General features: G+C 44.4%; 3 protein-coding genes across 5 annotated transcripts; 1 reads left to right on the top strand and 2 right to left on the bottom strand.

Annotated features, from left to right (window-relative positions):
- Positions 1 to 291: 291 nt before the first annotated feature.
- YIPF1 (Yip1 domain family member 1) lies at positions 292 to 7,966 on the bottom strand. 3 transcript variants are annotated; one of them, XM_083867230.1, is made up of 10 exons: positions 7,947 to 7,966; positions 6,687 to 6,760; positions 5,844 to 6,007; positions 5,134 to 5,214; positions 4,939 to 5,026; positions 4,698 to 4,814; positions 3,559 to 3,725; positions 2,547 to 2,729; positions 1,607 to 1,701; positions 292 to 628 (listed from the first exon to the last, which is right to left on the bottom strand). In XM_083867230.1, the coding sequence occupies exons 2-9, from the start codon at positions 6,715 to 6,717 to the stop codon at positions 1,612 to 1,614; spliced, it is 921 nt and encodes a 306-aa protein (XP_083723356.1). In that variant the 5' UTR covers positions 6,718 to 6,760; positions 7,947 to 7,966; the 3' UTR covers positions 292 to 628; positions 1,607 to 1,611. The 3 variants fall into 3 exon arrangements, with proteins under 3 accessions (XP_083723356.1, XP_083723355.1, XP_083723357.1); XM_083867229.1 differs by lacking the exon at positions 7,947 to 7,966 and adding an exon at positions 6,890 to 6,971; XM_083867231.1 differs by lacking the exon at positions 7,947 to 7,966 and adding an exon at positions 6,890 to 6,971 and having other exon boundaries at positions 5,844 to 5,977.
- Positions 7,967 to 8,142: 176 nt separating this feature from the next.
- On the top strand, positions 8,143 to 12,604 carry DIO1 (iodothyronine deiodinase 1). The gene is made up of 4 exons (XM_083867117.1): positions 8,143 to 8,536; positions 10,051 to 10,194; positions 11,278 to 11,477; positions 11,954 to 12,604. The coding sequence occupies exons 1-4, from the start codon at positions 8,206 to 8,208 to the stop codon at positions 12,017 to 12,019; spliced, it is 741 nt and encodes a 246-aa protein (XP_083723243.1). The 5' UTR covers positions 8,143 to 8,205; the 3' UTR covers positions 12,020 to 12,604.
- A 480-nt stretch (positions 12,605 to 13,084) lies between these two features.
- IFT25 (intraflagellar transport 25) lies at positions 13,085 to 15,418 on the bottom strand. Its single transcript, XM_083867118.1, has 5 exons — positions 15,297 to 15,418; positions 14,774 to 14,880; positions 14,367 to 14,435; positions 13,785 to 13,828; positions 13,085 to 13,310 (listed from the first exon to the last, which is right to left on the bottom strand). The coding sequence occupies exons 1-5, from the start codon at positions 15,392 to 15,394 to the stop codon at positions 13,203 to 13,205; spliced, it is 426 nt and encodes a 141-aa protein (XP_083723244.1). The 5' UTR covers positions 15,395 to 15,418; the 3' UTR covers positions 13,085 to 13,202.
- Between the last annotated feature and the right edge of the window lie 20 nt (positions 15,419 to 15,438).

Here is a 15,438-nt window from a genome sequence, read left to right as displayed (position 1 = left end):
CCCCGGAGTGCGTGAGTGACGTCATTTGCAGTGGAAACTACAAGTCCCGGCGTGCCCCGCGCTGCCATGGCGGCCTGAGGGGGCCTGGGGGCTCCACCGTGTCTAAGAATGCGGACCGGGGCGGCGAGGAAAGAAATTGTCACATTAGTCCTCATTACGTCCGTTTACTTACGCTTTGAAAGCCTCGCTGGCGGAACGGGCCCACCTGAAGGGGGTTCATTCCTGTCACAACACCGTGCCTTGGACCAAACCCTCCCCACAGCTTAAGATGCTTTGTGCACAAAACAGATCTCACATCGCCTTCAGAGTGCTTTATTCAGAGGCAAAACAGTGTAGCGAGCATAGACCGAATTAAAGAAAAAATAAAACAAATCCCCCCAAAAAGCAAAACAAAAGATTAAAAAAATCCCAACCAAACAAAACCCTTTTCTGTTCTAGACTGGGATCGACGGTTCACTCTCCTCCCGAACCAGTGTCCAGTAAGGGTGGAGATGTCCGTATGTCCATGGGACATCACTGTCTGTCCTGCTGCAAAACACATCCCTTGTTCCTGAAGGTTCCAAGGTCTTCGGTGAAAAAATAATCTAAAATAAAACTACTGTATAGATGGAGAAACCGGTGCTGTCATCTGAAAGAGAGAAATAACTCCAGTGAATATTTCAGCTCCTCACCAGAGGACATAATAGGGCACATATTTAAGTCTCAATACTAAAATCCATTGCTGTCATATTGATTCTTATTAGGCATCTGGAATGAAAAATTCCTCCTAATTCTGCAGGAGGAGAAGCCACTAACATAGACTTGCATGATTGGATTGTGTAATTTTTTATGTGCCTTTCACTAGACACATTTGGCCATTTGTTATATTATTTATTTTAAATCCAATATAGCTTCTATTCAGTAAATACCCTGATTTTCACAAACACACTTGTAGCTGGCATACTTGGAGTGGCCTGGCCTTTACATGGTCTATTAGCCTGTTTCTGGACCTCCTCCACAGAATTATCCAATACAATTCAAATGTCATCTGCTGCTGGCAGCAGTCCAAGATACCAGGAAGCAAATGCTCAAGCTATCCCACAGAAAGAATGGAGTCCAGAGGGATGGATGGCTCAGGCTCTGAGTCAGCTCTGCCCAGAACCCACACAGATGTCCTCACACAGGAGCTGCTGCTCTGAAATGCTGTCTCAGACATCAAGGGAGGAAAAACCCAATCTGCTTTTTATATTAAAAGGAAAGAAAAACTGGAATGTAACAGTATATTGCTGAAGTTTCACTTGTGCAGAGTAAGTTCAGATTAATGCTTTTGGGTTTTTGTAAAGGAATGGCCTCTGGGACTGAGTATATTATTTATTTAAATGTGAGTTTCTTCACCAAGAACAAACCACAAAGAAAAGAAAGGGAACAAATCTTTGTTCCTCAGAGTCTTTTCAGTTTTTACTTAAAACTTATAACTAAAACAAAGTTAATATATGTTATTTGTATATAGACTCAATTTAGCAAAATTAATCTGTTAAATCCCTTTCCATTCAACACAGTGATGGGGAAAAGTTTCAAGGTATCTGTGATGATGGAAGAAAAAAATCAGTTTAGATTGGGTTCTTACCTAATTTAGTGACTCTTTGTTACTACTGTTGTTCCATTGTGAGCAGGGATAATAGGTGCAGGAATATCCAGTTCAGGGGCATCAAAAAAGTATGCCTATATTATCAGAGAAAAAAAAAACTATTTAGAGAGAAACACACAGTGCTGCCTCATCCCAATTCTTTCTTTCCACACCCATCAAACACAGGTACAAACACAGCACTGAAATGGCAATTTTGAATCCTTTTCTATTTTTACCAGATTAGAAACTGAAAATTAAAATGGTGCTCTGAAGTGTACATTAAAATTTAACTGTTAGCAGTCAAGGCCTTTGAAAAAGACCTGTACTGGAGGATTGCAGATCCAGGGAGAGTTGTGTTTTGCTGTCACCTCCCTGCACACTGAGCTGTGGGGAACCAGATCCACCTACTCTGGAAGCTGTGAAAACTGAGGCCTGGCTGATACCCTCCTACCCACTTGTCATGGGTTAACAATGAGGAATGAGGAAACAAGTAATTTAAGTGTGCATTGTGCATTTCAGTGGCCTCAGGGTCTTCTGTTTTCTAACACTTACTGTGTATGAAAACATAAATCTGCTAAAACTCATAAGCACACACCTTATATTGAACACTGAATCCTTCTAAAGGACTAAGCATAGTACTCATTGGAATAAAAATTAATGCTTTGCTGATACCATGATGAATTCCAGGTAAATTCAAGACCATCCTGTGGAAGTTGAACTCAATACTGATGGGTCCCCTCCAACTTGGAGATATTCTCTAACTCCCTAATTGATTACTGAATTTATTACCAGCACTGTCAGGGTCACACTGGCATCGATTTTTTGCTACATTTAAAATAACTGGAACTTTTATATTTTACAATCCTTCCTTCCCTTTCCCATAACATGCCACCTGTCCTAGGAAACAAGAAATGAGGGAAGAGGAACGGCAGTGTCCCACCAAACAGCCGACAGCCAGCAGGGCGTGCAGCAGCAGGATGGTGGCCACGGTGGCCACAGCAATCCTGCGGTTGTCGTCGCGCACGGCGGGCCAGAAGGTCATCACCAGCACCGAGCCCGAGAGGCACAGTGAGAACACCACCAACACCCAGCGCACCACCTGCTGAGGGATGATCCACAAGATCTGGAAAAGGCAGGAGAGAGGCTGGCAAAGAGGCTGTTCTGTGACATGTCATCACTGCCAGCTGATTTGTGCACAAATGAACTTGTGCCTTTGTCTGACACATCTCTGTTATTGGAGAGAAGAGTAAGAGCAGTGATCAGCTTTACTCCCAGACACAAGAGTGAATCCCAAGTTATGGCACTCCCTCCAAGGCCTGTCCCCAGCCAGAGAAACTTGTCCTTGGAGCCATCAGCATTGCTGTCCTGCACAGATGTGGACTCGATATTTTCTGAGCTTGAGAAGAGTTAGCTCTTCTCAAGAAAAACTTTTCAACAGTTTTTCTTTTTCCCAAAGCAACCTTGTGTAATCAATATTCCTTTCCTGTAACAACAGGTGCTGTTTCTCTTACTTAGCCAATAGGAGAGGTCTCAGTCCTATGGGCCAATAACACATCTTCTTAGCACAGCATGTTACAAAAGGGCTGAATGAATTGTAAATAAAGCCTTCTGATTTCTACTGCTTCTGACTGGAGTCATCTTTATTTCATGTCCTATTGCGACACACAGATATCTGTTCCCTGGAGACACAAACATTCTGATTCCTGAGGCTGCCTCGGGCTGCCTGTGAGGCTCACCAGCAGCATTTTGCTTGGTTTTATTGCCTCTGGGGAAATGGTGTGTCCTGGGCTTTTCCAGCACCCACAAGACACCTTCATACAAGACAAGCTTCAAGAAAAAGACAAAAAAGATTCTCCCAGTCTCCAAAATTTCAACAAATATCAACAATATGATAAGAAACAGCAAATCTTCTCAAGCAGGACATGTGAGAGGGGCACTCTAGCCATACGTACCGCTGTGGGAATGTAAATGAAGAGGGAGTAGCCATATACACACACAATCTCCAGGAATGAGTAGGAGACAATGTTCATGACTTTACTGTTCCTCCACATCAGGAATCCCCAGAGAGCAAGGGGAACAAGCCAAGCGTATGCATAAATTGTTGTAGCTGCTATGGAAACTGGAAACACAACAAAAGGTTTAATGTTCTACTTTGAATCCTGCCAGAATCAAAGGTCTACAAGCATTCAGCATGAAAACTAGAGAGCTACCTGTGGAGATACTTCCAAAAGATGAAGTTTGAATTATCAATAAACTGGGAACTTTGCATTTGTATCTAGTTTATACCCAGTACTCTGCCAGCACTTCAAGTTAGTTTAAAAGTAAAGACTTCTGAAAAATATCCCTAGGTAATTTCAATTTCTTTATTATGTGTACAAAAAGCTGTCGGTTTCAGCTGAAAAGGAAAAGCCACAGAGGCAGGAAAAACTTAGCTAAAAGTAGAAATTCAGATGCTAACAACTAGTGTCAAATCTGAAATTATTCAAGTGACTGCATTTCCAAGTGACAACATCCTTCCCAGTACACTAAAGATTTTAGAAACAAAGAGAAGCTGTGTTCCTCTGCAGTGACAGCAGCCTCCCTCAAAATACAAAGACAGATATAGACAAACTGCCTCCTCACTCTGAGTTCTTTGAGGAATAAATCAATTCAGCATCTTTTGCTTATTTTTGAATTTTCCAGAAGGTAACAACTTCCACCCCATGGTAGGTGATATGAGGGATAATCTGATCTGGTAATTTTCTGCCTGAGGCCTGCAGGTTCCTGGGAGGCCATTCAGGTCAGTGCTGGGCTTTCACTCTCTGTACAAGGAGACATCCACTAAGGCTAGAAAATAACTAATTACTCCTGCTTCCTCTTCTAAAACCCTGAAACTAGTTTATGCCCTAAAGAAACAGTGTTCTGCCAGTCACAGCCCATTTTAAGGGCTTGTTTCACATGTCTAAAAATTTAAAGACAGCAATCAATCAATCAATCAAAACTGTGCTAAATCAAAGCAATGACCTGGTTTTATATTATTTCATTTTCACATTAAAAGAAAAAGACACACACACACAAAAAAAAAAACCCTCACAAATTACTACTTACAAACCTTTTCTGAACTCAGGCACATAGTGGTACGTTGGTTTGCCCAGATGGATGAAGAAATTTGAGAGATTGCCACTAACAGCAATGGTGAACACGAGTGTAGCACATATCCAAAATGGACCTTAAAAGGAAACAAAATCAATAGCATCTCCTCTGCTCTCTTGCTTTCTCAGGCCAGCAAGTAAAATGAAATACAGACTCAGAATATTTAGCACAGAAAATAACTTCTCCCACCTCATACCTACCATAAAGGTCAGGATTGCTGCGGATGTACAGCCTTACAAAGTTCTTCCCAGGGACTGGGAACACTGACCCTTTGATTCTGTCCAGGACCTATGAAACATAAGGATTTGTCTGACTGACAGTGCAAGAAGGAAAAAAAGGCTCAATGGATAAGGCATAATTCAGACAACAGTTCTCCTCTGGAGCAGAATATTAACCTGGTATGTGTCCACATCGAAGAAGGTCTGGTAGTAATCGAAAGTCCAGAAAGGGGCACTTTTCTTCTGTCCTGCAAGCAGCTGGATGGTGGCAAAGGCAACATGGAAAGTGTTACAAGCACACAGTTTATGCATTACTAGCTCATTTACACAGCAGTCACATGATTTTGGCACCCAAACTGAAAACAAACTTAACAGGGTAATGCTTCCCATGGATTACGTAATGGTTTCCTTTTCCCCCTCCAATAGCTGTTGGCAGCCAGTCTCTTATCTCCCTGTAGGCAGAATCATGGCCTGAGGTTCTAAAGAGCAGCCTGTCACTACCTGCTGCCACATCATCTGGAACACACACCCTCATCACCATGACAAGTTCCTTTTGCTGTCAGAATCACAGAATGGCCTGTGACTGAAGGGACCTTAAAGATCATTCCAACCCCCTGCCATGGGCAGGGACACCTCCCACTATCCCAGGTTGTTCCAAGCCCCATACAGCCTGGTCTTGAGCACTTCCAGGGATTGGGGCAGCCACAGCTGCTCTAGGCACTCTGTTCCAGGGCCTCACAGGAGACAATTTCTTCTTCACATCCAATCTAAACCTCTTCTTTTTTAGTTTGAATTCCTTCCCCCTTGTCCTTTTCTCTTCATGCTTTTGTAAGAAGCCCCTCTCCATCTTTCTCACAGGCATCCATCAGCAGAGCTGCGAGCATTACCTCTGTTTTATCTGAGTCGTCAGTGCCCAGTAACTCATCATCCTCTTCCCTCCCTGGCTCCTGCAGGCGGCTGTGCTGGTTCTTGGGGATTTCTACTGGCTCATCGATGCTTATGGTGGTGGCATCAGGATTTGCTGCAAGCAAATTAGCTGCATCGTCAAATTCTGCAAATAAGTACATTACAAGACAGGCGATGATCAAGACACTAAAATTTTTGTTCTCGTGGCTCAAATAAACACATTAAGACCCTGAGACAGGATAACCACTAGCTTAGGCATGTTGGGTACAATCTGTTTCCTAAAAGCCCGAACTGACACGGATCAAGCTGAACATTTAGTCAGTCAATAAAGTGTGAGTCTGTTTTTCCTGCCAATCCGCCTGCAGGATGTTCCGCTGGCGCCCCTGGAGCCTGCCTTCCTGCCCTGCCAACCGAGGGCCAGCAGGTCTCTGGAAGGGGAGCAGAAAGCCACCTCGCTGAAGAAATGGGTACTTTTAAAATTCTCCAAAAATTGACATGAAATTTTTAATTAAGAACTAATGAAGAACTCAGGAAGTCTGAAGCCGCGGCCTTGTGCAGGTTACAGAGCGCTCTGCCCCTTTTCAGTTGTCACTCGCTACCACGAAGGGTTTCAGTCCACGATTTCAGTCAACACCGGTTACATTTTATAGCTCGCCATCAGCATAGTTTTATCTCAGAAAATTCAGGCTACCTGACCCCCAAGCAAAACTCTCAGGACGTTTTTATTCCGCGAACGCTCAGAAACGCTCCCAAAGCTTCCAGGGCCTGACGGATCCCCCAGCCGGGGCCCAGCCCCGCGTCCGCACCTGCGGCATCGCCTTTACCTTGGAATTTGAGGTCGTCTGCCGTCGCCATTCATCCGCCTGGATGAGGATCAGCTCCCCGGGGCTCGACCCTCCTGCAAGAGGACGGGGCAGCGCTGGGACGGGTCCGATCCCGGGCCGTGTGCCAGCGCTGCCGCCCCAGAGCCGCCGCGCCCCCCGCGCCCCCACAGCCGCCCGTGCCCCGGGCCGGGGCCGCCCCGCACCTCGGCACCGCCGCGGGCCCGCACCCGCCGCTCCGCTCCCTTAAAGGCGCCGCGGCCGCCGCGCAGCCGCAGCCAATCAGCGGCGCCGCCGGGCCCCTCTGCCCCCCCGCCCCTCGGGGCGCAACAGCCCCGCCGGCGACGTGCCTGGCACCGACCAATCAGAGCCCGCGCGGCGCTTCCGCGTGCGCGGCCGCCCGCCCCCTTAAAGGGCCCGCGGCGGCCCGAGCGCTGCTGGTCAGATGTGGCGGCGGTTGCCGGCTGTGAGCGCGGATATACTGCGGCTGTAGATAATCGTGCGCTTATACATTTGTTATAAACCTACACTGAATGTTTTGGTAACTGAGAGTTTTATCAGAGAGTCACAGAACGGTCTGAGCTGGAAGGGACATTAAAGCTCATCTCATGTCAATCCCTGCCATGGGCAGGGACACCTCCCACTATCCCAGGTTGCTCCATGGCCGGCCTGGCCTTGGACACTGCCAGGGGTGGGGTAGCCACAGCGTCTCTGGGCAACCTCACCACCCCCACAGGAGAGAATTTCTTCTTCATACCTGATCTCAACCTGCCCTCTGTTGGTTTGCAGCCATTCCCCCTTGTCCTGTCACTGCAAGCCCCTGTCAACAGCCTCTCTCCATCTGTCTTGTCTCCTTTCAGGCATTGGAAGGCCACAATTAGGTCACCACAAAGCTTTCTCTTCTCCAGGCTGAACAATCCCAATTCTCCCAGCCTTTCCTCACAGCAGAGCTGCTCCACCCTTTGATCCTGGTGGCCCCCTTGAGGCCTTGCTTCAACAGATCCATGTCCTTCCTGTGCTAGGGATCCAGCTGGATATTATATATACGGGAGTATATATATATATATATATATATATATTTAATCCTTCAGCTCCAAAATGCCAAACCCTGGAGTGCAGCAGAGCCCCAGAGCAGGAGGAACAGGGCACTGTTTGTACAGAACCTACATCACCCCAAAGCCTTAAGCACCAGCACCTTAGCCTTGACTCTGGGATTCAGGGTGAACACCCTGATCCAGCTCCCCTCATTTGTAAAATACAGACCACAATTGTGGATAAGCCTCACTGCAGTGAGCACCACAAATCCATCCTGGCTGCCCTTGATGCCTTTGGTGCAGCTGGAGGGAGCACAGCTGACAGGATCCTTGCTCACACAAGGGTTCAAGTGCAGGGAGAGGACAGTGTCCAAGGCAAGGCAGAAACTCAATCAAACACGTGAATGTTTTCCCTCCCCTTCACCTTCTACCTTTGCCCCTGCCTTGCACTGTGGTCCCATCGCGAGCGGCCAGAGCTCTCCACCACAATGTTGGGCATCAGGATATTCCTACAGAAAATCCTGATTCTTCTGCAGGTGACTCTGTCTGTTGTTGTTGGCAAAACACTGATGATACTGTTCCCCAATGCTGTGAAAAGATACATCCTAAAGATGGGCGAAAAGAGCAGGATGAACCAGAATCCAAAGTTCAGCTACGAAAACTGGGGCCCGACTTTTTTCACCTTCAAGTATTTGCAGTTTGTGCTGAAGGTGAAGTGGAAGAGGCTGGAGGATGAAGCCTTCGAGGGACACCCTGCTCCCAACACGCCGGTGGTGACCCTCGGCGGGGAACTTTGTCACGTCCTGGATTTCATGAAAGGTCAGTAACAGCCACGTAGCTGGGCTGGGTTTGCTGAGAAGATAAATGAGGAGATGCTGCTGAGGGAACAGGGACAGGCTGCTGGCACCTGAGTGCAGCCTGTGCAGACCACCAGCACTCACCTGCTGGAGAAGATGCAGCATATTTACTACAGCTGATTCTTGATTTTCAAAACTAACCTGCGTTTATCACCCTTTCTGTACTATCCCTTCACACCACGGAGCTTTTGCAAGAGCTGGCTCTGCCTAAAAACACTTTTTGCTGAAAGACAAGGTAATAATTTGTTTTAAGGAGAGAAGGCCCAGAACTGAACCATGTGCAGTGATTCCTGAATGTTGGCTGTCGTTTTCTGCCCATACAGAAAATTCCACAGCAGCTCCCTTTGCCAGCCTAAAGCCTAGAAAGCACACAGTGGGTTTTTCCAGATCCAAAGTGGCTGGGAATAAAGCAGAAGTAGCTGCTTTGTACTTTGTCCGCTGCCTCCCACTGAGATCTCACTAGAATGTGGAATTAATCATTAAACTGCAGCCTCCAACCCCACGGGAGGGATTACATCCTTCTCTCACTCTGCATTCCTAATTATATATAGATATTTATGTAGGAAATGGGCTGCAAATTTGGAGAAGAGATACATAGTATCTATAGGAAGGTACCACTGTTATTTAATTCTTCAGGATGTGGATCTATGTTAGCAGCAGCTTTTAAGTTAAGCCAGAAAGACCTTGAACAAATTTAATGGAATTTAGTATAACCAGACTAAAAGAGGTGCTTTAAAATCCTGCAAGCTCTCTTAAATCAAGACCTTGCAAACAGATGCCAACACCAACACAATACTGTGTTAATTTGTAAGCAACTGCAGATACTTTTGCCAGTGTAAGTTTAGTTTAATAATAATATGTAACCTCAGCTCTGTTTGGACAGGAAATTGCAGAAATACATTGAAAGCATGAAAGCCTGTGATGCATGACTGAAAAGTCTGCAGTTTCCCCTCAGCTCAGTTTGAACTGAGACATCTAAAAAAATCTGGACATGAAAAGGCACTGTCCTCAATGCCCATCCCTGAACCACTGTCCCTGGATAACCTTGCAGAAGGCCATCTTTAGTATTTTTGAAGTTGCTCCATACTAAGGATCTCAGGGAGGCTGAGATGCCCATTTTGGATCAGTTCCCCATCCCAAAAAACGTTGGTAACTTGCAAATTGGCTCTGGCGATGAGGAAGAGAGAAGCTGTGTGACTGCAGAGCGCCTCCTGCCTGTACCGGGCAGGATTCCCTCAGGGTAAACTCCTTGCTGGGTGCAGCGCAGATTACACCCAGGCTAAGAAAAACACCTTTATGCTTGCTTTGCAGAGATGCAGAGGTTCTGCTGCTGATTTTACTGACCTGGGAGAAGTTTATGAAGTGATATAATGTTGTTCAGGAATCTCTGCACCAGAGGCTCAGTTCAGTGCATTTAATTCTGTCCTTCCTCCCCTCACTTAACCACAAATTTTATTTTTTTTTTTGTCCCCCCAGATGACCGACCTTTAATCCTGAATTTTGGAAGTTGCACCTGACCTTCATTTATGCTAAAATTTCATGAGTTCAACAAGCTCATCAAAGATTTCAGCTCAATAGCAGATTTCCTTATCATCTACATTGAGGAAGCTCATGCAGTAGGTACAGTACAAACACCACAGAGATGCCAACCACAGCTTCAAATGTGTCACTTTCTTTAGGGAAAAAAGAACGTGTTCTAGCAAAGGAGGATCTGCAAACAGGAGAGAAATCTTCAAATCAAGTGGCAACACCACATCTAGGCACCAGTTTGTGTCCCTAATCCTCCTAAGATTCTATTTACACTTCTAACTTTACACTGAGTTACCCATGTGAAGGACACAGTTGTTTCTATCTCTAAAAAATTGTCTCTCAATGTTAGTACAGCTCCTTTTGGAAAGAGGAAGAAAAGACATTTTATAGGACAAAAGTTAAGTGTACAATATGTGTTAATAGAAAAAGAAATTAGTTTTTAACATTTTCCAAGAACAGGATGCAGACTCCAATTTTAAAAACTTTGAAAACAAGCAAACCAACCACACTTGTTTATCTACACTGGATTCTAATTGACATGTTGGCATTGGTTTTATCCCAGGATTAAGTGTTTTTCTAAAACCTAACATTTACAGTTTTCTAGCAATATGTCATTTTCAGCAGCTGAAAATCAGATAACTAAGTCAGTAATCAAAACCCTTTTACTAGTTTCTACTTTACTGGGAAGAGTTGTGGGCAAATGTTTGTTTGCATAATTCTGAAAAACAAAGGTGTGTCCTGGCTCGCATTTCGCTTCTCACAGACCTGTAATTTTGGTTTATAGGCTTAATGAGTACAATCAAGCAGAATGAACAACACTGACAAGCCTTACCCAAATAGGATACATGTTCTCCACCTGGTGTCTTTCTAGGGTCGATTTCTGTGGGAAAATTTCAGCTAAAATCCATCAAATATTTCTGAATCCAGGGCAAGAGGAAAATATGGTTTGATGAAATTAAAGGGAAAAAATTGTATCTTGGGACCACTTATTGGTAAAGATGTAGTGCTGCCATAGTTTGAGGGGGGCTTTCATTTCATGCATGGTAGGTTTTGATGTTAGGAATAAACTGCAAGAGTCTTTTAACCTAGGTTTGGGATATGACATACATTACATGTCCACCCTTGCACTTATTCAAAACCTTCACTCTGAAATCCCTTCCTCATTTGTTTTAGATGGATGGGCTTTTAAAAACAATGTCGTTATTAAAAATCACAGAAGCCTTGAAGATCGAAAAACTGCAGCACAATTTCTCGAGAAAAATCACCCTCTGTGCCCAGTGGTTTTAGACACTATGGAAAACCTGACCAGTTCAAAATATGCTGCGCTGCCAGAACGACTCTACATGCTTCAGGGAGGGAAGGTCATCTACAAGGTAAAAAATATCTGTAGCAATGAGCACGGTATACAGAGATTTTTAAATTTCAAGGTAACTTGAGACTGCTTTACATTTAACAGTATTTCATTCTGTTTGAGAGCTAAACATTTCACAATGCACTGTAAACGTGGAGAGAAATGAACATGCAGCAAAACCAGTCTGGGCCTTTATAATGTACATATTTGATGTACACTTCAGTCTTGCTCAAATATTTATCTTTTGCCTCACTAGTAACCCGAGGTACATCTAAGCTGTGAGATCCAGGAACACTTCCCACCTCCAGGATCCAGACACTGGCTCTGTCCCAGTGACACAGCAGGGTGTGACCAGTGCACAACCATCTCTCAGGGATGGCTCCAGTGGAAAGGGAGCCCAAGGCACACCTGCCCATGGTTCTGGTGCAGCTGCTGTGCTCTGAAGGATTCCTGCTCTGTTTGCTTGAGCATCAGTGTGTCATTTCATTGCCTTTGCAGGGAGGAGTGGGGCCTTGGAATTACCACCCCCAGGAAATACGTGCCATCCTGGAAAAACTGAAATAGAAAAAGGACTTCAAAGTAAAAACTATTTGGATAAAGAAGTTCAAGAATAATTTGTCACAGACCTAAGTCTAAGGAACAACAACAACAAAAAAATCAAAACAGCCAGAGACAAGAAGAAAAGAAGAATGTTTTATGTGCATGTAAGGAGCATCTGGAATGAGGTTCATTATGTTTGTCCAGAAGCTTTCAGGTGTCATTCCTACAACACCAACTTCTGTTCTGTAGTAATTTACTCCTCTTATACCACATACAGTAATGTGGGAGCTTGGTCCATTGAGCTCTGGATACCAACATTTGTAAGGAATATCCTGCAGGATAAACTTCAGGATGGTGACATTTGCAAGAGTCCACTGGCATGCAAAGCAACTGATTCACATTACTAAACATATTGCACTTGTATTTATACAATGTTCCCTTTCACTGACTTCAGGAGGCTTCTGAGCAAGACAATCTCTACCAACATCTGTTTCCATGAGTATTTGTAATGATGGTCCCAGCTTAAAGCACTGGCGGCTGTGACCTGATTCTAGAAAATATTTATAGAAACAAGGATTGATCTACAATTATTAAAAGTCTATCAAAGAACTTCATGTGGTTTCAGATTATTTCCCTTCCTGCCCTGCCTCTCTCCCCTAGGTTATTTCTAAGCATTAGCAGATATTTATATTCATTCTAATAATCTCTGTGATCAGAAAGTTACCAACTTAAGGACTTTTGAAGGACTTGTTTGACAGTAGGAAGTCATACATCCCACTTAAGTAGCTCACACCTCTTTTTTCTATATAACTCAGAGTGCAAGGGAAACATTTTACAGGAAATTGAGTTTTAATTCATGTACTATGTAAGCCTGATATAAAAATACTACCTTAAATGGACTCAGTTATGCTCAGGTGTTCTAGCCTGACAGTTTAGGTTACAAAATGAGAAAGCTGTTACAACAATTAACAACAGCACTGTGTTGTGGCTGGACTTGATGATCTAAAAAGTCTTTTCCAATCTAAATGATTCCATATTCTCCTATTCTGTTCCATACATTAAACCAGCAGGGAATACATACCACATCCATACCTTCAAAAATCAACTTTAATACAAAGTTCTAATAATAAACATTCTCTGCAGTGCAGCTATCAAAATGTAACTTCCTTATAAAAAAGTAAAACGGAGGCCCAAATTTCAGCTGGGCTCAAGTGTCGTCTGCTGTGCCCTCTGCCATCACCCGGTGCACTGACACAAAATGATCAAAGGCAGATTTGATGATGAACCGCAAATAAGTGGCTTGGAATTCAGGAAGCTGCAGAAGGAATAAAAATAGTGTTATTGCATTCTCTGTAGTAACAAAACTACCCAGCCACATTTGCAGTTTGCTAAACACAAGGATCTGGATATTTCAGTGTCTGGTTTTGAATTGCACATAAATCAAGTTGTTTGACTTGCAACTCAAAAAAAAAAAAAAAAATAAAATCCCACCACCTCCTGAATTCTGCAGCCTTAAAGGCAGCAATTGAAGGAGGGAAGATTGCCACACTTCTGGAAAGGGCCCTTGCACCTCGTTAGGAGCACTAGGCAGGTGCAATTTCATAGCACAATCTACAGAGGAGCAGCTGGAAAGTGCAATTTCACACCACAATCTACAAATCCCTCTCTTTAACACCAACTGAGCAATAACTGTACATAAAGACATGTTTATTTTTTTTATGGTTTCTCCCCACTTAGTCCAGACATCCCATTTCATGAACCACTACTGATGTACACTATAAATACTCACTGGAAATTCTTCCATTTGGAGCTGTCCTTCTCTGTGCTGCAAATCTATAAAACATATTTTAAGGTAAATAATGAAGAATAACATGCAATGCTGTGAAGTTTTCACTTGACTGAGAGTTCAAGTGAGTTTAAGGACTATGAATTTACACTGCATATAGACATTGTTATTTTTTTATATTTACAGGTCATTTAAGAGAACACTTTTTTTGCAGTATCCCAATGTGTGTGTGTGTGTGTGTATCCCACTCATTACAGTGTTATAAAAGGTCACCCAAGAGGCACTAAAAAAAGCCAATCCCCAAACCAAACAATGCAGGAAATGGCACTCTATTATACTTTGTAAGCCTGTTTTTAATTTTTGGAACATGAAGTGCACAAGTAGTGCTTTTAGCCCTTATACAGCATTTTACTCTCCAAACTGCTGCAGAGACCAGCAGTGTTAACAAAATTCACCTAAACATGATTGCTACATTAATGTCTAATAAAATAATCACACTTTACTCAACAAATAGATGAGGGGTTACAGTGATTCAATTAAAAAGACCAACACTGTTCCCACAAAACCTCACAAACTCAGTCTTACCTTTTTCAATGCACTGTTCAAAACCCACAGGGTCTTTAGATGTGCTTTTTTCAATCCTTAAGGTCCGCACTAAAATATATATAAATTTGGAATATCAACACAAGTTCTGATTCTTTATTGATACTGATATTTATTCCATCACTTTACAACCACAAAGTACCTTCAGCATTAAGAAACTAATTTATTTTTTCTCAAAGCTATGGGGATTGTGCATATGAAGGGCAATTGCTTTGTGAAAATGAATCTTTATGCAAAGTTATTTTTTTTTATGTGAAGTTAAATGCTTATGAATCTGTTAAAAGTGGCCACGTATAGACTATAACACTACTGTGGGAACTTTCATTAAGGCACAGACACACATTTGAACACAGCACAAACATTACCTCCTGCAGAACACAAAATCTTACCCAAATAACACTGGATGCCGACTTTGCTGATTTTTACACATTTGGGAAAACCAATAATCAATTCCTGCGGGAACATGCCTGTCGTCGTCCAAAACGTTTTGGAACTTCTGCAGAGAGAAGAGGACAAACCCCTTAACTGCAGCTTTCCATCTGTAACCCTTGCATGAAATTTATCACAGAAAAACAGGGAGGGGAGAGAAGAGCGGTGGGAAAGGAAGGGGTGGAAAAACAGGGGGGGGGAACGGTGAGGAAGAGGAGAGGGACGAAAAGGAGGAGGGGAAAGAGGAATTTTATTTGGGATACTTTCAGCAGCGCCCTGTATAAGGATGGGGCAGCTTTCTGGAGGTGTTTACACGCCGCCGGGCGGGCTCTGTACCCGGGGGCAGGAACAGGCCATGGCGATGGGCCCCGGGCGGTTCCAGCCTGTGGCGGCTCCGGCCTGAGGGCGAAGGGCCGGGCCCGGGCCGGCTCCGTGAGGGGAGAGCCGCTCCCGCCGCCCCCGCCGCCCCCGCCCGGCCCTCACCCGTCCGCCACGCTCTCGGCGGGGTGCTCCGCATCGCTGGACGTGGCCAGGACCAGCACGGCCCCCGCCGAGCTCCGGCACCAGTCGGCGGCTTTCATCGCCGGGCAACGGCGGCGGCGGCTCCCGATGAGGGCGGTGCGGG

This window comes from Zosterops lateralis (genome assembly GCF_965231275.1).
Source record: "Zosterops lateralis genome assembly, chromosome: 9".
NCBI classification, from domain to species: Eukaryota; Metazoa; Chordata; class Aves; order Passeriformes; family Zosteropidae; genus Zosterops; species Zosterops lateralis.
Note: the sequence above shows the minus strand (reverse complement) of the source record. Positions and strands in the feature narration are given on the sequence as shown.